The following is a 25,345-nucleotide window of genomic DNA, read 5'->3' on the forward strand; positions in this document are numbered from 1 at the left end:
GAACCCAGGCACACTTTGGTAAAGTCCTTAAATGTTCAGCATATTGCTTGTATTATGTTAGGGTGTGATTTGGAACAATTTTTGAAGCCTAATGTTATACCTTATCTGATAGCAATATGGAGTATAAAGTCCTTTAATTGCTTACTTTCTTAAAATCACATACTATTCAAAGTTGCATTTTTACTGATAGTAAGATTAACATGTAAGTATGCTTTTCTTCAAATATTAAAATATTTAGAGCACTCAATATTCAGTTGGTGTCAGTTGCCTGAAAATTATCCATTTAACATTTATATTTGATGTATTTGCATTTAATAAAGACAGCTAACTATAGTAGCACTGTACATTTAATACTTTATGCAGATGTGATGGCATTTTCCAAGTGTAAGTTAAAACCTACCAATACCTATGGGAAGTACACATGGATGGTAAGGCTTTTACTATGTGTTAAATCATACAGTTGTTTATATTAAAAGGCTACACTCAGAGTTCATGTTGAACGAAGCTGCAACATGGAATAGACATTATTCTCAACATGCTAGGAGCAGTTAGAAAGATACATCTAGTCATTTATTTCTGAAAAGATTTAATGAAGTGGAATTCCCTCTTAGAAAAAAACATTGAGACCGAACTGCTGCATTTGATATGGAAGTTTTATTTGAAATAACTTTCAGGTACTGTGAAATAAAGAAATTTTTGTCAAAAGGTTTAAACACAGAAGAAAACATTCTTCGATAGTTACAAGGGCGGGAAGGGAGAAGGAGGGGAATTCACTAACTAGATAGTAGACAAGAATCATCTTAGGTGAAGGGAAGGACACACAATACAGGGGAGGTCAGCACAGCTGGACCAAAGCAAAAGCATAGAAGTTTCCTGAACACAACCATACACTTTGAGGGACAGAGTAGCTGGGGCCTGGGGAACCACAGTTTCAGGGAACATCTAGGTCCATTGGCATAACAAAGTTTATTGAGAAAATGTTCTGCATCCCACTTTGGTGAGTGGCGTCTGGGGTCTCAAAAGCTTGCAGACGTCCATCTAAGATGCACCAATTAGTCCCAACCCACTTGGAGCAAAGGAGAAGGAAGAACACCAACGACAAAAGATATTAACCCAAGAGACAGAAGGTCCACATAAGCCAGAGACTTCATCAACCTGAGACCAGAAGAACTAAATGGTGCCCAGCTACCATCAGTGACCGCCCTGACAGGGAACACAACAGAGAGTCCTGGACAGAGTGAAAAAAGTGCAGGGTGGAACTCAAATTCACATAAAAGCACCAGACTTAATGGTCTGACTGAGACTGGAGGAACCCCCAAAGCTATGGCCCCGGACGCTCTGTTAACCCAGAACTAAAACCATTCCTGAAGCCCATTCTTCAGACAAAGATTAGACCGGACTGTAAAACAATACTCATGAGTCAGATACATGAGACCAAATGTCCGACTGCTGTCCAGAGGTAGGATGAGAAGGCAGGAACAGGAACTGGTTGAATGGACACGAGAAACCTGGGGTGGAAAGGAGTGTGCTGTCACATTGTAGGGATTGCAACTAATGTCACATAACAATGTGTATAAATTTTTGTATGAAAACTTAACTTGAGCTGTAAACTTTCACCTAAAGCACAAAATATATATATATATATATAAAAAGTTCTTGTCACCAAAAACGAAAGGTAAGGATCAGACAGCTTGTGCAGATCAAAGGGCTTTTTCTGCTATGACCAGTAAATTGATAGCTGTTATTCAGCTTCCCATTTAACAGTTATTGAACAATATCATTAATACCACATGCAAGTAAAATTTTACTGAAGATCATTCAAAAGCAGCTGCAGCAGTACATTTACATTGAGCTGCCAGAAATTCAAGGTGCATTCAGCAGAGGACTGGAACCAGGGATGTCAGATGGATCCTGGCTGAAAGCAGAGAATACCAGAAAGATGTTAACCTGTGTTTTATTAACTATGCAAAGGCATTCGACTGTGTGGATCATAACAGATTGTGGATAACATCGTGGAGAATGGGAATTTCAGAACAGTTAATTGTGCTTATGAGGAACCTGTACATAGATCAAAAGGCAGTCATTCGAACAGAACAAGGGGATACTGCATGGTTTAAAGTCAGGAAAGGTGTGCATCAGGGTTGTAACTTTGACCATACCTATTCAGTCTGTATGCTTAGCAACAGACTATATGAAAAACGGGGCATCAGGATTGGAGGACGGCTGATTAACAACCTGCGTTATGCAGATGACACGGCCTTGCTTGCTGAAAGTGAAGAGGACTTGAAGTACTTACAGATGAAGATCAAAGACCACAGCCTTCAGTATGGATTACACCTCAACATAAAACAAAAATCCTCACAAGTGGACCAAGAAGCAACATTATGATAAACAGAAAAGATTGAAGTTGTCAAGGATTTCATTTTACTTGGATCCACAATCAATACCCATGGAAGCAGCAGTTAAGAAGTCAAACAACACATTGCGTTGGGGAAATCTGCTGCAAAAGACCTCTTCAAAGTGTTCAAAAGCAAAGATGTCACCTTGAAGACTAAAACAGTCACCTCATATACATGTGAAAACTGGACAATAAATAAGGAAGACCAAAGAATTGACAGTTTGAATTATGGTGTTGGTGAAGAATATTAAATATAGCATGGACTGCTGAAAGACTGAACAAATGTGTCTTGGAAGAAGTACATCCAGAGTGCTTCTTAGAAGTAAAGATGGTGAGACTACATCTCACATACTTTGGACATGTTACCAGGAGGGATCTGGCTATGGAGAAGGACATCATGCTTGGTAAAGTAGAGGGTCATCAGAAAAGAGGAAGACCCTCAACGAGATGGACTGACACAGTGGCTGCAACAATGGGCCAAAGCATAACGATTGTGAGGATGGCACAGGACCAGGCGGTGTTTTGTTCTGTTGTGCATAGGGTTGCTACGAGTCAGAATCGACTCGACTAACAACAGAATCATTCTTCATGAGTCTTTCAGAACCTCAAGTGAAAAATCTCTGATTTGATATTAGTTAATTATGTAAAATGCTTGTAGAATTTTAAGATTGGTCAAATCGTCCAGATGTCTTCACTGACAAAATTTTAGATAATTTTAACATATTTACATTATTGCTCGAAACCTTTTTTTTTTTTTTGTACTTCATTACTGGAATATCAACTAGAACATAGATAATTATGCTTGGAGAGAACCAGAGGACTTTTGTGATAAGACTATCACGAAAAGTGGAACTAAAAATTCCTAGCTGGCTCTGCTTGATGCCGATCTTCATTCTGGTCAAACGAGATGATACATGTACCTGAGAAGCTCAGTGTAATAGATGGTTTCTTTTTAAAGAAATCATCCTCAAGCCGGTATTCTGTATATTTTGACTTTAAGTACTACTATTTCAATATTCACCATTGTTACTTATTATCAAGTATAATAATACTTGGCACATAGTAAGACGTTTAATAAATGTTAACTCTTGTGGTAGAATAATGGCCCTCCAGAGATGTTTATGTTCTCGTCCCCAGAACCTGTGACTATGCCTTACATGGCAAAGGGGATGTCATGGATTGAGTTGTGTCCCCAAAAAATATCTGTCAGCTTGGCTGGGTCATGATTCCCAGTATTGTATGATTATCTGATGTGATTTCCTTATGTGTTGTAAACTCTATCACTATGATGAGATTATATGTGATCTCCTTATGTGTTGTAAATTATATCACTGTGATGAGGTTATACTGATGAGGTTGACAAGATTAGTGTCTTAATGCAATCTCTTGAGATATAAAAGAGAATCGAGCAGAGACACAAGGGAACCTCATACCACCAAGAAAGCAGTGCTGGGAGCAGAGCTGAGGTTCCTGCGCAGAGAAGCTCCCAGACCAAAGGAAGACTGATGACATGGACTTTCCTCCAGAGCCGATGGAGAAAGCGTTCCCCTGGAGCTGATGCCCTGAACTTGGACTTGTAGCCTACTGGACTGTGAGAGAATAAACTTCTCTTTGCTAAAGCCATCCACTTGTGGTATCTCTGTTAGAGCAGCACTAGATGACTAAGACAGGGGACTTAGGTTGCAGATGCAGTTCAGGTTGCCTTGAGATGAGAAGATTATCCTCGATTTTCTAGGTAGGCCCAGTCTAATCACATGAGTCCATCAAAGTGGAAGAGAAGCTAGAAGAGAAAAGCAGGGAGATGGCATCACGGAAAGAACTCGGCCCCACATTCCTGCTTTAAAATGGAGGAAGTGGGCCATCAACCAAGGAATGCGGGCAGCCTTTAGCAGCTGGAAAAGACAGGAGAGAGGATCCTCCCCCTAGAGCCTCCAGGAGGAACGCAACCCTGCCAGCACCTTGACTTTAGCCAAGGGAGACCAGTGTTGGGCTTCTGACCTAGAGAAGTGTAATACAATAAATCTGTGTTGTTGTAATGACAGTCACCAAGTTTGTGGTAATTTGTTAATCAGCAATAGAAAACTAATAACAGCTATAATTGTTACCACTAGGAATCTAAGATTGTTTGCTGAGTCTGTATCTTTGCCTGAATTTTGATTCTTGGGGGGAAGGCAGTAATGCATGAACTATGAATGTTATATAAACCCCAGTTACTCATATTTACATAGAACCTGTGTTGTTAGGTGCCATCAGGTCATTTCTGACTTGTGGCGACCCTGTGTACAACAGAAACACTGCCTGGTCCTGTGCCATCCTCACAGTTACTGCTATGTTTGAGCTCATTGTTGCATCTACTGTGTCAGTCCATCTCGTTGAGGGTCTTCCTCTTTTTCACTGACTCTCTACCAAGCATGATGTCCTTCTCCAGGGACTGGTCCCTTCTGATAACATATGCAAAGTATGTGAGATGAAGTTCATCATCCTTCCTTGTAAGGAACATTTTAGCTGTACTTCTTCCAAGACAGATTTGTTCATTCTTCTGGCAGTCCATGGTATATTCAGTATTCACCAACACCATAATTCAAAGGCATCAATTCTTTGGTCTTCATTATTAGTTGTCCAGCTTTCACATGCATATGAGGCAATTAAAAGCACCATGGCTTGGGTCAGGCACGTGCTAGCCCTCAAAGTGACATTTTTGTTTTATAACACTTTAAAAGAGGTTGTGATGGTTAAGATTGTGTGTCAACTTGGCTGGGCCGTGGTTCTCCGTGTTTTAATGTAATCACTCCCATGATTGAGTATACTGTGAGTAGCCAATCAGATGAAAGGGGGTCTCCTTGAGGGTGTGGCCCGCATCTATATCTAAGCAGACGTTCTGGCTTTTTGCTCTCCCTGGATCCTGCGGCTGCTTCCTGTCGTCTCATCTCCTGTTCTTGGGACTTGAGCTGTCAGCTTATCTGCCGAACCTGGGATTCGTCAATCTGCACAGCCTGTGAGTGGGAGCCCTGTTCTCCGACCTTCCGATCTTGGGCTTGCCAGCTTCGGCAGCTGTGTGACTTGGGAGAGGCCTCTACGCTGATCCACGGACTTGGGACGTTCTAGCGTCTACAATTGCATGAGCTGTTTCCTTGATATAATCTCTCTCTATATATATATTTATACACTTTACTGGTTTTGCTTCTCTAGAGAACCCAGCCTAAGACAGGTCTTTTGCAGCAGATTTGTCCAGTGCAATGTGTCATTTGATTTCTTGACTGCTGCTTATTATACCTTAATAACATGGTAGTTAGGGTTGATAAAATAGTCACTTGACAGATCAGAGAACGTCGTTTATTTATACAGTGAAACCTGTGAGAAAAGAACTTGACTGCCCTGGTTTTCTGGGTCTCCCAAGTTTTCCACTGTTGATAGGGTGCAGTCTTACCACTTTTCTATCGCTCCTTTTATTTAGTCAAAGGTATTTGGGTTTTCCTTCTCTGACAGATGTCTGCCTTACACAGGTCTGGCTTTCACTGGCCTTACTGCACTGTGGGCATTGACTGCTGTAAATGGCTTTGGCTCTGACTGCCAGCAAGCTGAGAGCCAGCTTGTTCCTCTTGAATGGCATAGTGTTTCAGGTTTTCTGGATTCAAATTCCTGTTCCACTTCTGTTCACTGTGTTTAGCCTTGCACAAGTCGCTTCATTTCCCTGTGCCTCAGTTTCCTGGTGTGTAAAACGGAGAGAAGTCGCTGCCCTGCCAGGGAGGTAATAAACAGTGAGCCCGGTGGTTGTGCCCCCCCTGCAGTGCTCACCAGCAGCGTGCACTTATGCCCACTCTGCAGCGCCTTCGCCCTGACTTTAGGGCGGTGTCCTGTTATCGGACTTCCACTCTGTTTTTGCTTCTCTCCTGTGAAGTTCTGTAACCTGCCTCAGGATCTCTTAGAATAAGGCAGGCTATGAGTCAGTATGTTAGTCTGGGGACACCTGATTACAAATGATGGAAACGAAACTCAAACTAGCTGAAGCACAAAAAAATGAAAACTACTTACATAAGTGAGGACTCCAGAAATGAATTCCAGTGTGGCCGAATCTCCTTTCTTCTGGATTGACATCGGTCTCTTCACACGAGGGCAAAGATGGCTACCAGCGGGTCTAGCTAGGCCTTACATAATTTATGCAGTTCTTAGTGTTAAAAACACTAGAAAAAAAGGTGCATTTCCTTCTGTTGTTGGTTACTGTCGAGTGAGTTCCAACTCATAGTGACCCTCTGTACAACAGAAGGAAACACTGCCGAGTCCTGCACCATCATGATCATTGTTAGGCTTGAGCCCATTGTTGTACTGTGTCAATCCATCTTGTTGAAGGTCTTCCTCTTTTTAGCTGACCCTCTACTTTACCAAGCATGATGTCCTTCTCCAGGGACTGGCCCCTCCTGATAACATGTCCAAAGTACATGAGACAAAGTCTCGCCATCCCCACTTCTGAAGATCATTTTTGTTGTACTTCTGCCAAGACAGACTTGTTCATTCTTCTGGCAGTTTGTGGTATGTTTAATATTCTTCACCAACGCCATCTTGGCTGGAGGCTGAGATCATCTTAATGTTTTGAATTTTTAGTTATGCTGTCCAGGTCTTGTTGACCTGTCTGGATTGTGTCTTTAACTCTCCCATGGACACTATACAGTGTCCATTTGCTTCCCTCTTCAATTTGTTTAAGGTCCATCAGATGGCAGTACTGGGGGAGGAGTGATTTTCCATACTGCCTGTTACCGTCCAGAATACATCAATCAGAACCTAGTGTATCAGGGCTGAAGGGGCAAGTCTGAAAGTGCTTGTCCCACGTGACTACCTTGGCAAAGGGGAACCGGTAGGAATTACTGGGGAGTCTTACCCAGACCCCAGGTGCAGATTGGAAATCGGGAGAGAATTCCTACATGTGTCAGTCCTGCTTGGGCATGCTCCCAGTTTGTCTTGTTGGGGACACGTACCTGCTGGGGCTGTGTGTGAGAAAAGCGGTGGCTGGAGGAGAAATGGTGAGGGGTTTCCCCCACGCCAGCCATGCTCCTGTGGCAATGGGGTTTCAGCAAGAAAAGTTTGGGCAGAAAGGCCTGGCTGATCCTGGAGATGAGAATGCGGAGACCCGGGGGCCCTGGGTGATGCAGAGGGGACCCGCTGTAAGAAGGTGTAGAGAAGGCTGAAAGGGACAGGGTGGAAGGCGAGTCCTGCAGCAGCAGCGTGCACCCCTGCTTCACAGGTGACCGGTGCCACCTGGCGCAGGAGCACCGTCTGCCTTGTTTCTTTGGCCGGCCCTAACTGCCCTTCCCGTGAGTACCTGAGCTCCCGCGCTGACCGGGCCTGTGGTGCGCATGTTGGCCGGGAGCGCGCGCCAGCGCCTGTTCTCCCAGCTGACTGGCAGGTGGCAGCAAACTCCTGGCCTCCAGCTCTGTTGCGATCCCTTCAGCAGAAAGAAATGCAGGTCAGTTGGCACCGACTGGCCACACTGCGCTGGGCGCTGTGCTGACGGCAGGAGCCGCACTGCGGAGGAGACAAGTGGCAGCGGCTAGGGAGGGCGATTTTCCCTTCCCAGCAGTGCTGCTTCATCCTCAACGTGAGCATAAATGTACTCAAGAAGTCAGCTACCAAGGAGCCGCCTCCAGGAGACGGCCCACCACCCACAGAGCTTTAAGGGCCCAGCCCAGCTGCCCCAGGCTGAGGCCTCCCCAGTATGTACCCCCGGGTCAGATCTGCGAATCCACTGGCCCCAGTGCTCCCACGGGTCACCCCAAGAGCCCTTCTCTCCCACTGTAGATAAACGAGGGGACCCTGCTGATTGCTCTCTGCAGGGGCTGGAGTGCCTGCCCCCCAGACAAGTCTAGCCTTGCCATCTTCCCACTCGGCAGCTCCCCGTACCCCGAGTTCAGGTCAGGATCCTGAGGAGGCCCGCCTCCCCTCGCAGCCGGCCGCTCCAGGTCCTGCGGATGGAGGCAAGTGTCCCAGCCTGTCCTTGCACGTGTGTCCTCCCCAAGTCCCGGGCTGGTTTTGTCCCACGGGGTCTCCAGGGTACACCTGGGGGGGAGGTGGATGCGGGAGAGTGGGCTTGGCCTTTTGCAAAGGTGACCCGGCAACAGGAGTGGCCAGAACCAGGGGTGGGGAGCAGATGGCGCTCCGCTGAGATGCCACCCCCCACCCCCCACCCCGGGGAGCTGTCTGGAGATCCTCCACCATTTACAAAGTGTCCATAGGTCGCGGCGCTGAGCCTCCAGACACCTGTGGGCCGCTGTGTCCGCGCGTGCTCACTGGGGTCGCTGCGCCCCTTCTCCAGCGCCCACGGCCGGCAGGCAGGTGATGCACGCGGGCGCCCTCGGCGCGCCCAGCCTTCCTCTCGGCTCCCAGCGCCCAGGACCGCACCCCGCCCGCCTGCCCGCCCGGCGCCGCCCCTGCAGCCCGCGCTGCGGCGCTCAGCCCCCGCCTGCTCCATCCTCCCCCGGCTGCGTCGTCCGCCAGTCAGCGGCGCGCAGTCCTCTCCCGGCGAGGCACGCAGCAGCAGCTCGGTGGCGCACCATGGCCGGAGGCCTCCCGCGGCGCGGCCTCTGGCTGCTCCTGGGTGAGTATTGGCGCGGGGACCTGGGAGAGGAGGGTCCCCAGGCGGGCCCGCAGTCCGAGCGCCCGGGCAGGGCCCTGCGGCGCCGTGGGGACAGGAACCGGTCGGGGCGCGCGGGGCGGTGCCTCCCCGGGAGCAAGGGCGGCTTTGGGGCGCCAGGGGAGCAGCGCGTCTGCAGGGCGCCCCGAAAGCTTGTTTGCAGGAGGAAAACGGGACCCGGGTTGCCCTCCTTGGCTCTGTCTCCGTGGCTCCGTTCGGAGCGGGGCTTCCCCGGGCCGCTCGTATGGGCACCATCTGGAAGCTGATATCTGGCAGCCTAGGTGTCTGGGAACCGGAATCACTGCAGTGTACCTGCCAATTCGTTAAAAACGAAAATCCAATGCGTTGTCACATGTGGTGGCAGCAGTGAGTTATTGGCTCCAAAAGCTGCCCAGGATGCCCTTGGTTGGAGCGAGGACGGTCGTCCTCGTCTCTGAGACATTTCCACAGCTCTTTGTTTGTTTGTTTTTATCTTGCCATTTCTGCGTGACAGGAATTCAAAAAGGGACACACTCTTATGCTGTAGCAGAACGTGCTGGGCTTTCAGTTTTGAGAGAGATGGCAAATTGGAACCCAGTGGTGACGGAGAGCGTGCCAGACATAGCAGGATTTAGCAAGAAATTGCCACTTCTCTCTCCTGTCCGTAATGTTTTCTGAATATGCTGAGTCAAGAAACCTCTCCAAACGGCTTTGGTCATTGGAGTCCTTTCGTTGACTTGTTTATCTTTTGATGAAAACCAAGCAGGTTGCTGAAGTGTGGGGACCCAGTGCCCCTGGAAGCCCCCTGCAGTTCTGACTGGGATCTGTGGCCCTTGCCCAGAACAGGTGACGGTGGCCCTGGAGCTGGTCCTGGTGAAGGACGTGACCACTCAAATGCTTTTCGTAGCTTCCAAAGCAGCTTGTCTCTGTGGAGTCCATCTTGGGCACCGAAAGGAGATGGGGGCTTAGGGCTCATGGCAGCCCCGTATGTTACGGACTAGAACTGCTCCCTAGAGTGTTCTTAGCTATAATTGTTATGGAGCAGATTGCCAGGCCTGTGTTCAGCGGAGCTGCTGGGGGGGTTCGAACTGCTAATTTTGACGTTAGTGGTCGAGCACAAACCATTTGCGCCACCGGGGCTGCCTCCGGACTGCACCAAAACCAAACCACCTGTTGCCCTCGAGTCAGTCCCAACTCATAGTGATCCTATAGGACGAGTAGAACTGCCGCACAGGGTTTCCAAGGAGCGGCTGGTGGATTCGAACCGCCAACCTTTTGGTTAGCAGCCGAGCTCTTAACCACTGCGCCACCAGGGCCCCTAGGACTGTATAGGAGGTGTGAGAGTCCTCATTTCCCTATTTGTTAAACTCAGCAGAAGTGTCACAACTGCATAAAGACCATGCAAGCTGGAATCATTAGCATCTGATTAAATGTAACATAATCTGGCTGAAATTACGTAAAAAGCAAAGTCTGATAATAGTATTATTCTCCTCTGTTGGGTTAGAATCTACTTGGCTTGGCATGAAACGTTCGGCTGTAGTGTCGTAAGAAACAAGCGCTTCTCTGTTAGCATGGCGGACAGCTAGCTTGAGTACTTTTTTTTTTAGCATAAACAAATAAATAAATGTTACTAAATTCCACAAGCTGCACATCTGATGTTTGTATAAATCAAACACAATGTCATGATCACATATAAAGACTTTCCTCGTTTACGAGATTCACGTTCTGGCGGAAGTCCAGCTTCTCTGGAATCTTATTATTCTGAGTGGTCTGGTTAATGTAAGATCTTGGAAGAACAAACACAACTTTATGGGGTTATCAGTAAATGAATGTCACGGGGGCCCAGCAGTAATTAGGAGAGTTAGTAAGCACACACTGTTCATTTCCTCCCCAAGCCATGGCATTCGCCTGGTCTCCTTGGTGATGGAGATTCAGCCACCCAGAATGGCTAGGCGGGGTTTCTTCTTTGAAAGGTCTAAGAATTGTAACAATTTCATCATCAAGCTATTTCTGTTACTCAATCTTCTCCCTTTCTGCACCTCCTCTAGGTAGGATTTCCTGTAGTTTTGAGCTTCACGTGTCCTTTTCTGTCTACAAAAATCTCCGTTGTAGTTGTTAGGTGCCATCAAGTCATTTCTCACTCATGGCAACCCCACGTGTGCAGAGTAGAACTGCTCCAAAGGCTGTGACCTTTTGGAAGCAGATTACCGGGCCTGCCTTCCCAGGTGCCTCTGGGTGGGTTCGAACCGCCAATGTTTCGGCTAGTCGTGAAACCATTTGCACCGTGCCTGAGTTTTGAGGTTTCGCACACGGCTGGCCTCTGAAAGGGTTCTCGTCATCAGGGGAGAGCAGGCTTTACACCATAGCAGGGTTGTGACAGATGCCTGGGTAGTTGTCTGCTGTTTCTGAGAGTCCATCATCACGCGGGGCATTCGGGCTGCGGCCTCCACGGAAAGGCTCCCTGGGGTCTGCGCTGGGCACGGCCACGTGCCTGCCTTGGCTCTGGGGCTTTCAGTCTGGAGGCCGTTCTCCTAATCCTGGAACCCACATTTGGAGGATTCTCATTTGCTAATCAACTCAGTGTGTGTGTGTGTACCCTCTCGGTGTATTTAGCTGCAGGGAGAAGTTTCCAGATTTTTGTCTTCCTTCCACAGGGCATGCTAGTCAGGGCGCAGATGGTCAGTCCCAGCCAGGGATGGGGAGAAACTGTATCCAGACTGGACGTGTGTTAAACAACTCGTCTTGGTTGTTGTTAGCTACTGTGGGGTCGGCCCTGACTCATGGGGACCCCGTGCACAATGAAACAAAACGCCACCCTGTTCTGAGCCAACCCCATGATCGGTTGTGGATCGGATTGTTGTGATCCATTGGGTTTTCATTGGCTGATTTTTGGAAGCAGATCGCCAGGCCTTTCCTCCTAGTCTATCTTGTCTGGAAGCTCTGCTGAAACCTGTTCAGCATCATAGCAACTCTCAAGCCTCACATGAGGTGCATTGGCTGGGAATCAAACCCGGGCCTTCTGCACGGAAGGCGAGAATTCTACCGCTGTGCCACCACAGTGCCTTCAGCAACTTAACAAGAAGGACCTGTTTCAGGGGGAATCCTTCCTTAAGGCACATAGTTATTTGTGTGAAGGTGGTGCCATGCTGTGAAGTCCAGTTAAAATGCTCAGCCCCCTAAGGCGTCGCCCTCCTCCAGGCACAGTACCTGTCTCCCCAAGGGTCCCACCCCCTGCAGTGTGGACAGCTCTCCCTCAGTGGTCCTTGACCTGGGCCTGGCCACCGGGAGGGATTGTCTCGGGAGGGGACAGGAGCCAGGTTGAGCGATTTCATGCTGGAACCCTGGGGAAAAACTGTCTCGTCCCTCTCGGCCAGGCCACATTCTGTGAGCCTCGGCCACCTGCTATGACTGGGAGACAGACAGACAGGCAGACAGCCGAGCTCTGCCGGCACCTCTTGAGCCCGTGGGGGAGGGTGCTCAGCGACGGAGTTGGCTGTCTGTGCCTCACAGGGAGGTGCCTGATGGGTGCAGGGGCTCAGTGGACCCCACCGGGTGTGGCTGGGGCTGTGGGGACTGCGGGGAAGCGGACGGCCTCCTGAAGGAGAGGCTACCACCGAGAAGAGCAGGTGGAGCCGGGGGAGCTGGGGGCCAGGGCGGCAGGGCTGCTAGCACCTGGCAGTGCCTGTGTGCCGGCCGCCTCTCTGCCTCAGTGGCCTCACAGGTGAAGCGCAGAGAGGACGCTGACCGGCTCTGCCCTGTCCCCGCCACACCAGAGGTGCCCTTGGGGCCCTGCCCACGCCCGGTCTCTGCCAGGCCCCCACCGCACCCCACACTCGGAGCCCGTGGAGGGTGTCCTCGCTCCCGGCTGGAATGACCTTGGGGCTGGAGACATCTCTACAAGACTGGTTTCTCCTCACTGAGGTGGGTTATGTCCGCCCAGCGTGGGCAGAGGACGCCCCACCATGCACAGGACCTTATTCATCTTAACATAGCGACATTATTGTTGCTCACGGGACAGGCATTCCTCTCCTCATATGGTTTAGTTCCGTGTTCCCTTTGACATCATTTTAATCATGCTTAAAACAAGAATTCCAGGCGACTTTGCTGCAGCGGGCCCACCAAGATGAGCGCTGTGGCAGCCACAGCCACATCCTCCTCCTTCCTCGTCCGGCCTTGCGGGGTCTCCTGCATTTCCCCCGGGATCACTCGCAGCGTGGCGTGGGGCCCCATGACCACGTCCCCCACCTCGCCATCACCCTTTGCCCCATTCCCTGCCCTCCAGCCCCACAGGCCTGGTGGGGTTGGCCCGCTGCACCCCTCACCAGAATGACCACCTCGCCTCCAGGAGCTTTCCCTGGCCACCCCCACCGGCCACCATGGGGACAATGAGCCTCCTCTGTGTCCTGGCACACCCAGTCAGAGCCTGGTCACACCTCGTTAGCATTGCCTGCCTTTGTGCGCTGTGGGCGTGGCTGGCTGCCCCTGCTTCCGGCCCCTCCGCAGACCCTGCTCAGCCTTCCCTGTAGGTCCCTCCTGCCAGCAGATGAGTCAGCTGAGGGGATGCTGGAAACCCAGTGGGCAGGGAAGCCGAGTGAGCCAGCGGTGGGCCGGCCTGCTCGTGGGGGCTGGGCTGCTGGGGGTTAGGACTTCAACATAGCTTGTGGAGGACATAATCCAACCCATAACAGGGTGCCATGGTCTAACGTGTGGCATTCAGAGCGTCCCCTGGGTGCGGCACAGAGCAGGCGTGGAGTGGGGAGGCCAGGTGAGGGCTGATGGGGGAGGGGCAGAGGAGAGGGCCCCAGAGACTCTCTGAGGCAAGAATGACAGGCTCACCATTGGAGTGGATGTGAAACCAAAACCAGACCCCCACCCCAGCTCCCCTGCAGGGTCCAGGGTCAGGCCCCTGGGTGTCCAGGGGATCTCTCAGGTCGTCTTAACCCTGGAGACCCCATGGGGACAGGTGATTTGACACTCAATTCCCCAGAAGCCAGTGGGCTGGGCCTGGGGGAGACCTATCCACAGATAAAGAAACAGCCGAGAGGTGAGGAGACCTGCCCAAGCCCTGGGAGGTCAGGGAGTGTGGGGGGCTCAGGGCGAGTGCAGGGCAGGCTGCTCCTCCCAGGCGCAGCCAGCCCTCCATGGCGTCACCAGGGAGGTGCTATTTTTAGCCCCAGCCTCTCTCAGGAGCTGGAGACAAGCAGGCGCCCTGGCAACCGTCACCCTGCCACCCACCCCATGCCTTTGAGGAGTGTCACGGGCTCTGCAGCTCTGTCTCTCTGCAAACAGAAAACAAGCCCAGCAGGTCCCGCCTCCCTGCCAGACATGCAGGCCCAGACATAATGACTGCTCTGTCCGTGAGCCAGTGTGAGGCTCGGCAGGTCACCAGAGCCCAGGCCACAGATGCTGCTGCCTGTGGGGAGCCCTGTGGACACCCCGTTTCTCAGGTACTTGCTCGAGGGTCCCTACTGCCTGGTTCCAGGGCACCCCTCCCCTGTGAAGAGAGGGAGCAGTTTCTCTGAGCCCCCAGCACTGGATGCAGGTGGCATCCCAGCACGGGTGCCCGGGCAGGAGGGCAAGTGGCGTCCCAGCACGGGTGCCCGGGCAGGAGGGCAGGTGGCGTCCCAGCACCGGAGCCCGGGCAGAAATTCACCCACAGCCTTCACCCAGCTCCGGGCCCCCCTGAGCTATGCAGGAGCCGATGCTGTCCACAGAGGCGGGACCCACGTGGCCTCAATCGCCCCGTTTAAACACTTTTGGCAACTTCGTTCAGTTTTAAAACCGTCATGTCGCCTCTACCTCCAGTAAAGAGACTGCATCAGTCTTGTTTTAGAAAAATGCGGGTTTTCTTTTCCCATACCTGAAACATGGAACGGTTTCCAGGTTCACCTGAACTTCCCCGGGTCTCCGCCCATCAGGCAGCCCCCCAGACTTCTTCAGGCCTCCTGTTGCCAGCCGCCCCTCTGCCTGTAGGCTTGTGTGGGTATGTGGGCTGTTTTGTTTTGAATTAAACACAGATTTTCTTTTATTGCCATGAAACGTGCCTGTTCGCTGTGGCCGCCGGGTCAGCGCTGCAGCCTGGGTTCTGTCATCTGGCGCGTCCATTAGCTCTCCCACGCGGTCTCACGCTCGAGTGGAATCCACAGGCCTCGGGGTCCCCACATAAATCCTTGAGAATGAGGCGCAGGACACGCCCAGGCAGGGCCTCGGCCGCCACTCGGGGCTCCTTCCTGTGGGTGTCACTTGGCTCCTTCCTCTTACTCCAGGATGTCAGAGGAGGCCCCGGTGTCTCACTGAAACCTAGGTTCCCTCCAACGAAAGTGCCCCCATTCCAAGGTCCCTCGCCCTGCCAGGAGGGTGTGAGCACTGCCTGGGCAGTAGAGGGTTTGATTGTCCCCACCCGTCCCCTCTCAAAAAGCTTCCATCGCCTCGGGGGCCTGCTCACCCCGCTGTATGAAGCGCTGGCCTCCCCCCCGTTCACAGCCTGGCGGGCCCACACAGCCCCCTCTCCTGGGACCTCACGGGGACATGGGGACCTGCCAGGTTGACCCCAGCTCCAGCTTCCTGCTCAGGGCCTCTGTGCCCTGCAGGCTCCCTACTGTCAGTCTGCGCTTCTGTTGGCTTGACTCAGCCACTTGGCCTCTGTTACCTGTAAGAAAGACCTGTTCTCCAGTAAGACCTATTCTCCACCTCTTCTCCCCAAGTCAGCATGACTCACCCTTGGTGAAGCAGTCACCACCTCTGCCCTGTCTGGGGCTTCATTGTCTCCTGATCCACACTCCGTTCTAGTGCGCAGCTGTGGACCAGGATCAGTGCCCTGGTCTGTGGCCTGTGGAATCCACCCATCCATCCATTCATCCACCCACCTACCCACTCACCCACCCACCCATCCACACACCCACCCATCCATCCACCCAGCCACTCATCCATCCACCTACCCACCTATCCATCCATCCATCCACCCACTAACCCACCCACCCATCCATCCACCCACCCACCCATCCATCCACCCACCCACCCATCCACCCACCCACCCATCCATCCACCCAGCCACTCATCCATCCACCTACCCACCTATCCATCCATCCATCCACCCACCAACCCACCCATCTATCCATCCATCCATCCACCCATCCATCCATCCATCCATCCATTCCCCCACCATCCATCCATACATCCATCTTCCAGCCATCCATCCACCCTTCCTTCCATACATCTATTCATCCATCATCCATCCATCCACACATCCATCCATCCACATACTCATCCATCATCTATCCATCCATCCATCCACCCACCCAGCCATCCAGGTTCCTTCCAGGGACTTGGAAGGGCAGTGCTGGCAGTGGTGAGGCTGGGGGCACCCTGAGGGCAAAGGATGCCCAGCATAGCGGGGGTGGGGGTGAGGGGAGTGAGGGGGGAAGCAGGTGGGCAAACAGTCAGACCTTGAACAGGGAACAGTAAGAGCACCCCCGCCCCTGCCACCGCATAGAAAGACTGAGAAAGTGACATTCAGCTGAGGAGAAAGAGGTGTCCTGGGGGTGGGGGAGGGGGAGCAAAGGAAGAGCTTTCCCACCCCCAGAGCTAATCATGGGCTCTGGGGGAACAAAGGGAACTGTGATGTTGTGCAATGCGCTGCTTGATAAATCACGTTGAATCTCGTGGGGGTGTGGAACATATTTTACCTAACAGTAGCTCGTTTACACCTTGTAAATATTCAGTCATACACGTGGGCCTCCACTAGCCCGGAGCCCTGAGCTCTGCCAGGCTGGGTGGACCTGCTCTGGCTAGCCTTCTGGAAGTGGGGGGGGGGGGGTCGGGAAGCCCCGGGAACCCCTCATGCTGCCCCTCGCTGGGGGCGAGACGACACCTCTCCTCATTTAGAGGAGAACCTGGCGGCATGGTGGTCTTGGAGGGTTGGAGCGGCTGGGGTTCGATCCCAGGGAGTGGTTTCTCTCGCTGCCTCTGTCCAGTCTGGGTGGGGTCGTCAGGAGGACCTACACCGGGGTTGTGAGGGTTAGACGGTGCATGTGTAAAAAGCCCTGCGATGACCTGTGTGTGCTCTGGGGACAAGTGGCACTTTCTCCTGGCAAGCCGAGGCGCCCCCTAGCATCTCCCTGACCTTTGCCCTGTACGGAGCATCTCGGGGTGCAGTGGGACCCTCGCTGCCCGCAGGGGGCGGGGAGGGGGTGCTGGAGCCGTAGATCCTCTCCAGGGATTGCTCAGGAGACCCACTGCGTCCTGCTGGCTGGAGAGGCGCTGCCCAGGGCCGGTGGGTGGACTTGGCCGCGGGCAGAGGGCCGTGAATGGGCGTGGCTGTTGGGAGGGGCCAGTGCGGTCATGGAGTGGGGCCGTGGGTGAACGGTTCTGCTGGGTGAAGTCCCGTGGGTGGGTGGGACCTCTGGGGGAGAGGCTTGGGGGGCGTGGCCATGGGTAGGTGGTGTGTGTGTGTGTGTGTGTGTGTGTGTGTGTGTGTCTGTGTGTGTCTGTGTGTGTCTGTGTGTCTGTGTGTGTGTCTGTGTGTGTGTGTCTGTGTGTCTGTGTGTGTGTGTGTGTCTGTGTCTGTGTCCAGGGAGGGGCCATGGGTGGGCATGACGGGATGAGCTGTCAATGGGCGAGGCCGCGGGGAGGGGGGCTGTGAAGTGGGCGTGGCCATTGGGAGGGGCTGTGGATGGGCATGGCTGCCGAGGGGAGGGGTCTGGGTGAGCACAGCCTCCGGGGCCAGGGGAGGGGCTGTGGGTGGGTTGCTGGCTTGACGGCCCCAGGCATCCTTGTCCCCACAGTGCACCTCCTCGTGGTGGCCACCGCCTGCCAGAACGCCAACTACGGCCCCGTCATCCAAGAGCTGTGCCTCAAGCGGTTCCAGGTGGACATGGAGGCCCTGGGGAAGACCCTCTGGTGCGACTGGGGCAAGACCATAGGGTGAGTCCTGAGTCCCTGATCCTGCGGCGCCCCCACCCTAAGTGGGTCAGGCATTGGGCGGGGCTCAGCCCCTGCTAGGTAGGCCTGGGGGTGACAGGTGGGTGGGAAGAGTGAGGGGCTGGAGACCTGAGGGTGACAGGTGGGTGAGAAGAATGTGGGGGAGGAGACCACCGAGGTGGAGGGTGGAGCTTTGTGGGGGGGTCCCAGGAACAGGGGCGCGGGTCCAGTCCGAGAAGCCTGAGGGTGTTGGGGGTAACCGGAGCACTATCTAGTGCTGGGGAGCCTTGGAGGCCAATGCTCTGTGGCGCGAGCCCCCGTCTTCAGGGAAGTCCCTGCTGGTTCCCTCCATCCCACCGCTCCCACCCCCCTCCCCGGCTTAGTGCTGAATGGGCACAATTGTCACCAGGAGGGGGGTTCAGGCTGCTCACCGAACACGGCTCCCCCCGAGACTCTTCCCTGTGCCCCTGCGTCCTCCTGCCGAGGCCCTGCCTCCCACCCACTGGCCGACTCTGGGGTCCCAGGGCTCTCCCCACCCGAAGCAGGCCCCTCTGACCTCAGGAGCAGATGCCTGGCCGGGCGAGCAGCAGTCAGAACTTGGCGTCTCCACAATCCATATTCTTGTCTTTGCTTCTGCTTTGGAGTGGGCTGGGGGCATCTTGGGGGCATCAGTGGGGGAGTGAGGGGAAGGAAACACCCAGAAGACGCAGGGACAGGGGCCTGGCACTCGGATCCCACCACAGCAGGGCCACGTGGGGTCAGAGGAGCCTGGGGGTTTACGCCAGTGGTAGTCATCCAAGCATCTGTGAGTGGTTGATAATCCCGCACTCGCCCTCGCGGCGCACACTCGGGGTGCATCCCACAGGCGCCTCCCTCTGGTGGTGGGCTGTGGCGGGACAGGGCTGAATGAGGAGCCTGGACTCAGGTGGCCCAGGGCCAGGAGGGAAGGCCCAGGAGGAGCAGGTTGTCTGTGACTGGGCCTCCCAGGAAGAAAGGTCTCCGAGGCCATAGACAGAGGGCACATGTGGCTTTGGTGTCTCGGGGTCCAGGGCAGACCCAGGCTGCTGGGGATTCAGGCTCAAGCATTCAGGGGTCTAGCAAGCACAGCGTGAACACCCAGCTCCTGTATGGCACTGTCGTGGAAGGGATTGCCTTCTGTCCTCAAGAGCGAGGGCTGCGATGTCCACCCTGAGACCGTGCAGGCTTCTCCGTGCCAGGCTGGGTGCCCCCTCTGGCCAGCCCCGGCCCGGTCCTTCCTACGGAGGCAGCAGTGCAGAGGCAGCCTCCTCCAGGAAGCCACCTGACTGCGTGCTCCCTGAAGGCAGACCCCTCTCCTTCATCTAGGGTCCATCGCACTTAGCAGAGAGTTTGTGCTCAGTGCATTGTGGAAGTGAATCTCTAGCTTGGGAGCCTAAAATAAAAAAGTATGAAAGCACGGGATGTAGGCAGGTGTGCAGTACTGGGATTTAAAATAAACTCCGCTTCTCTGCTCAAGTTCAGCTGTGGAGAGTTGTGGCATCCCAGGTCAAGTGGCTGAGGCAGGGGCTGCAGGGCCAGCCCTGCTAGGCCACTGTCACCATGGAGCACGGCTATGGGGCGTGGGGGTTCCTGGGCTGGAGGGTAGGTTTGAAGAGACCTTTCTGGCTCCATCCTTGGGGGTCCTTTCTGCATGCCGCCCCCACCCCACACACACCTGTGAAAGAGCAGCCCAGCCCAGTGCCATAGGGTGCTCTGGGGGCCCGGGCATATTCATCCGTAGGGGGGATGGCAGGTCGGCCCTGGACAGGCCTTGACCTGGCAGGTCGGACAGGCAGCGTCCCCCTGGGGGCTGATCAAAAGGCTCTCCTTCTCCCTCCTGCCCAGCCAGGAAGGTGAGGCCGACGTCATTCATCTTAACCCAATTGCACGAATGAGAAAATGAGGTTCCGGTGGCCCCTCGCCGGCTCGTCTCTGGTCCCCCACCCGGATGAAGGCGATTCAGTGCCCCTCTACCCCCAGCCCCAGGCGTGTCCATGGGGAGCGCGTCGGGGTGGATCTCCTCGCCCTGTCTCACTCCGCAGGACTCTGGGACCTTCCGAGACTTCGGGGTCTTGTTTCCTAAACTGAAATTAATCAGGAGTCAGAAACAGAGGGGGCACAGGGTGGCAGCAATCAGCTCAGACTGTTCTGTGGGCTAATTGGCCTTCTGCCTCAGCTGAGTAATTAGTATTTAAAGATTGCATCTTATTCTGATGCAGGGCAGACTCAGCAGGAGTCCCAGCTCTGGCCTTGCTCTGCCTAAGCCATCATTGATTTGTCTAGGTTGATTCCACCTAGGCGGCTCGGCGGGACCTGAGGGCGACGTGGGTATGCTGTTGGAAACGGAAGGCACCATAGACGGCTTTGGCCGTGCTGGAAGTGCACACAGAAATAATTAGCGCTGGGGCCAGATGAGCCTGCCACCCTTCCCCCTGGTAAGACAGCTGGAAATAGAAGCACAGCCGCGCGGTTGCTCGCCATCTTTTTACTGAAAAAGAAAACCAGGATAACTTAAGGAACAAAGAAGCGAAACATCATCTTACCAGCTTCACAGACAGCCAGCTCAGGCCTTGCCTGGGGGTCTGTGGTTGGCAGAGCGATGGCCCCCCAAAGATGGCCACGTCCTAATTCCTGACTCCGTGAATATGTTAGGTTACCTGGCAAAGAGGAGTTAAGGCTGCAGATGGGGCTTCTTATTGCTGTTGCGTGGTGTCAAGTGGACTCTGCCTCCTAGCGACCCCACAGGACAGAGGAGAACAGCTCCATACGGTGTCTTACCCCTAGGCTGTGACCTTTATGGGTGCAGATAGGCAGGTCTTTCTGCCGAGGAGCCACTGGTGGGTTCGAACCACTAACCTTTCATTTAGCAGCCGAGCGCTTAACTGTTGTGCCACCAGGGCTCCCTTGGATAGAATTTACAGGCTGCTAATCTGCTGTCCTGGAGATTAGGAGGTTGTCCCAGATAATCTGGGAGGCCTGATCCAATCACAGGGGTTCTTAAAAGGAGAGGAGGAAGAGGAGACGGAAGAGGGGGTCAAAGGGATTTGGTGTGAAGGCTTGGCCCCTGTGGTTGGCTTTAAGGAGCCCTGGTGGTGCAGTGGTTAAGCACTCAGTTGCTAACCCAAAGGTCGGTGGTTTGAACCCACCAGTGGCTCCGTGGGAGAAAGATAACAGCCTTGGAACCCTATGGGGCTGTTCTACTCTGTCCTATAAGGTCGCTGTAAGTCAGAATCGACTTGGTGGCAATGGGTTTGGCTTTTTGGTTTAGTTGGCTTTAAAGATGGAGGAAGGGGCCACCTGCCAAGGGATGCGGGCACCTCTAGAGGCTGGAAAAGGCAAGGAGGTAGGTTCTCACGCGGGCAGGAGGATGTCCCAGTGACATTGCAGGGCGTCCTATGGGAAGCCAGGCAGCCAGGCAGCAGCTGGCCTCAGGGACACTCCCAGCCCGTGCGGGGCCTCCAGCCCGGATTGGAGGACTGTGACCCCAGCCGGCGAGCTGACGAAGGACCTGGGCACCGGGAAAGACCCCTCAGGGAAGGTGCAACCGGTGAAGACAGAAGCTCGGAGAACAGGACTGGGCAGCTGCTGGGGCCTGGCCTCGAGGACCAGAATGGAACTACCGTCGCGGACCCCAAAGGCAAGAGCCCCGGGGGCCTGTGTGAGGCCAGAGCTGGCCCAGGGACCCGGCCCGGCTTGCAGGTGGCTCTGGCCATGGGAAACCTCCAGCTCATCTCTGAAATCAGAGAAGACTGTAGTCTACAGCAGCTGCTTGTCAGAGGGACTTACCCTCCCACAAGTGACAAGGACAAGTGTGCACCGCCCAGCCTTCTGTGAGACACACACAGAATAAATAGGACGGGGACGCTATGGGGCTCTTTCATGCAGCCGGCCTCCTGGGCTCCTAGACTGGCATTCTGCAGACAGAAGGGAGGGCCCCAGCAACCCTGCATCCCCTCGGCCCTTGAGGAAGGTGCTGGAGGATCGAAACAGTACTTGCTGCAGCACTGACGGAGATTTCCCGAGCGAAGTGAAGGACTGCCGAGAGCACCCACGCTGGGCTCCATCAAGAGGGTAGTCGGCATTCTCGAGCGAGTGAGCGGTGCCAGATGGGCCGGCTCGCAAGGTCCTAAGACTGCCAGTCTCCCCGTGGCCGTGCTGCCCACTGCTGCCTCTGCACGCGTCAGCAGTCCCTGACCTGACTGCCCGTGTCCTCAGCGCTTCCTTCCGGTTCATTCTGGGTTGGATGGATTTTGCCAAGTCCGCGGGTGGTGAGAACAGTTCGCGGGGGTCTCATTCTGAGTCCTATCCTGTGGAGAATGTGCAGGGTTGCCCTCGAGGGTCACAGTTCAACAGGTCCCTGTGGGCACTTGCCGTGCGGCGAAGCCATCCCATCATTTATTGTTGTTAGGTGCCGTCCAGTCAGCTCCAACACATGCTGACCTTATGTACAACAGGACGAAACACTGTTTGTTGGTGTGTTTGAGCCCGTTGTCGCCGCAGCTGTGCCAATCCAGCTCATTGAGGGTTTCCCTCGTTTTCAATGATCCTTCACTTTACCAAATGTGATATCCTTCTTCTAAGGACTGGTCCCTCCTGATGATGTGTCCAAAGAAAGCAAGATGAAGTCTCACCATCCTTGCTTCTAAGGAGCATTTTGGCTGTACTTCCTCCAAGACTGATGTGTTCCTTCTTCTGGACGGCCATGTTCTTCGCCAACACCACAAGTCAAATTCCCCTTGTTTACCAGCACTTTATCTCATAGACTGCAGCCCTGGTCGGCTAATGGAATTTAGTGTAATCTGACGTATTTAGCGGGGATATAATCTAATTTTGGAAGGCATAGAGAACTTGGAAAAAAAAAGTCATCAGACCTCTCGTTTCCAGAGAGCTTCTTGTGGGCGTTGGAGGCGACAAGAGAAAGAGCAGGACAAGGAAGGAGAAGATTTCCAGCACATGCCAGAACTCACTCAGCTAGAAAGTGGTCGATTTTATTTTATTTTATTGTTGTCTTTAAGTGAAAGTTTACAATTCAAGTTAGTCTCTCATGCAAAAATTTATAAACACATTGCTATGTGACCCTAGTTTCTCCCCCTATACTGTAACAGCACACTTCTCCTTTCCACCCCTAATTTCTCGTGTCCATTCAGCCAGCTCCTGACCCTCTCTGCCTTCTCATCTCACCTCCGGACAGGAGCTGCCCATTTAGTCTCATGGATCTAATTGAGCTAAGAAGCACACTCTTCACGAGTATCATTTTATGTCCCATAGTCCAGTCTAATCTTTGTCTGAAGAGTTGGCCTCAGGAATGGTTTTAGTTTTGGGCTAACAGAGAGTCCGGGGGCCATGTCTTCAGGGTCCCTCCAGTCTCAATCAAAGCATTAAGTCTGGTCTTTTGAAAACGGTCGATTTTAGAGTGACCACATGTTGGATTTTCTCACCCAGGTGAGAAATGCTGGGTTGAGTCAAGCACTAAGTAGCCACCTCTGCACAGCTTTGGTGTCTGAGGTGTCCCCTTGGGCGGTGGGACAGATGTCAGGGGAAGGGGCCCCCACCAGCGTTCAGCGGCGCCGGGAGAGCCCAGCTTTATCACCACAGCAGTCAAGGCTGTCCTCCTCTGCCCTGAAGGCCCGGAGTTTCGGAACGTCGTCGGTGCCTCTGAGCCTGTTTGCCGGGAGTGAGACAGCCTCCACCGCCCTGGCATTTGCAGTAAAGCGGCCTGCCCCAGCCCCCTCCTCTGGCCTGCCCCGGCCCCCTCCTGGCCCCCTGGGGAGGGAGAGGACAGGAACCTGCAGGCCGTCTGCTGGGCCCTGTAGCTCTCTCCCTAGGCCACTCTCCCTGTGAAGCGTCGCAGGCCCTGTTCATCTTCCATCCAGGCTAGTCCCTCTGCCCTGTCCCATCCACCTAGGTCAGAAGGGGGAGGAGGAGAGGTGGGCACACTTACTGGGGGTCTTTGGAGGGCCTCCTTCTCCCCCCACAGCATGCCAAGATGAACCCCAAACCCATTGCCATCGAGTCGACTCCAACTCACTGCAACCCTCTAGCACAGGGTAGAAGTGCCCCATAGGGTTTCCAAGGCTGTAATCTTTATGGAAGCGGACTGCCACATCTGCATACCCCAACTCTTCACTTGCCGTATGCATTTCTCATGAAGCCTCACATGCTGGCCTTCAGTGAGGAGCCACAGGACGAACCACTGAGATATGAGGTGGACAGTGGGCTGGCAACCACCCTGTGGACGGGAGCTGTACTGGCTTCCTGCTGTCACAGTGTGGGGTCATCCCTTGGGCTGGGGATACCTTCAACTGCCAAAGAATCATGGAAGACTATCTTGAGGTCAGAGTGTACCACAAGCCTTAAGTGGACTAGTACTGCAGTGTACAACCTCACTGTCCTCTGTCCCTCCCCGATTATGAGTGGGTGCCTCCCCTGCACTTGAGTGTTCTGGGCCCCACAGAGTTCTAGCTTAGGGAAACTATCCCGAGATACTCCAAGAACTAGGAAGGCACCAGTAACGTGGACAGACGGACATGGGCTCTGCGGAGTAAGAAGGGGACGGAGCCCAGACAACGGGAGAAGTGTGTATTAGACCTGTGTGGGACAGTCTGTGTGTTTAGGGGAAACAGGGCCACAGGGCCTCATCCTGCCCCCGTCTCTCTCTGGTTCCCCTCGCCTCATCCCACCTCGGCCTCACTTTCCTCCACAGGGAGGGGCGCCCCCACTCCTGACACTGAAGCGAAAGGCCCTAGTCCTGGCCTCAGAGCCTCCGTGGGGTCCGACTCCTTCCTGCCTGACCCTGCTGGGTGCCACCCCCATAGGCCCCAGAGGATTTCTCTCTGCTGCCCTCAGGGTGCAGACCAGGAGGATGAGGAGGCACCCAGAGGCCCAGGTCTGCCCCGAGCACGTGAACTGAACACAGCTGGTGCCAACCACTGCTGACTTGTGCGGGCACGCTGACCTTCGGGCCTGCCACGTCTTCCCACTCTGCTGCCTGGAACAAAGAACCCTCTTTGTGTGTCCTCCTGAAAAGTCAGCTCAGGAAATTCTTCAGAACTCAGCAACAGCATCAGAGCGGCTGCGTTTGTTTTGAATTTCAAGAGGAACTGAGAGTGAGGCATCTTTCTGGAATCACAAGGGCTCCTGGCAGGCCGGTCATCCTCCTGGTCACCCTCCTCATCCTCGATGAGGCCCCCCTAGGCCCCCACCCAAGGGGTCCCGCCCAGCCGTTACCCGGCCCAGCTGGTGCCCCGCCCACGCAGTTGGCTGCTTCTGGAGGGGCTTCCACTCTAAGGCCCCGGGCACTGGACAGGGACTCCAAGGCAGGGTCCCCAGCATGGCCAGGTCTTGGCGCATCTGAAGATGGTGTCCCTCCTGCTCTGGCCCTCTCTACAGTCGGCACCAGGCAGGAGACC

At 53.9% G+C, this 25,345-nt stretch overlaps 1 protein-coding gene across 1 annotated transcript in view; it reads left to right on the forward strand.

The window, feature by feature from the left end:
- Window positions 1-8,866: 8,866 nt before the first annotated feature.
- RAMP1 (receptor activity modifying protein 1) overlaps window positions 8,867-25,345 on the forward strand; it is a 49,206-nt gene continuing 32,727 nt past the window's right edge. The window contains exons 1-2 of the mRNA XM_004386494.2: window positions 8,867-8,984; window positions 17,783-17,921. Coding sequence (XP_004386551.1) covers window positions 8,942-8,984; window positions 17,783-17,921 — 182 coding nt within the window. The 5' untranslated portion in view covers window positions 8,867-8,941. The remainder of the gene's footprint in view (window positions 8,985-17,782; window positions 17,922-25,345) is intronic.

The sequence above is a fragment of the Trichechus manatus genome, unplaced genomic scaffold (genome assembly GCF_000243295.1).
Source record: "Trichechus manatus latirostris isolate Lorelei unplaced genomic scaffold, TriManLat1.0 scaffold00165, whole genome shotgun sequence".
Classification (NCBI taxonomy): domain Eukaryota; kingdom Metazoa; phylum Chordata; class Mammalia; order Sirenia; family Trichechidae; genus Trichechus; species Trichechus manatus.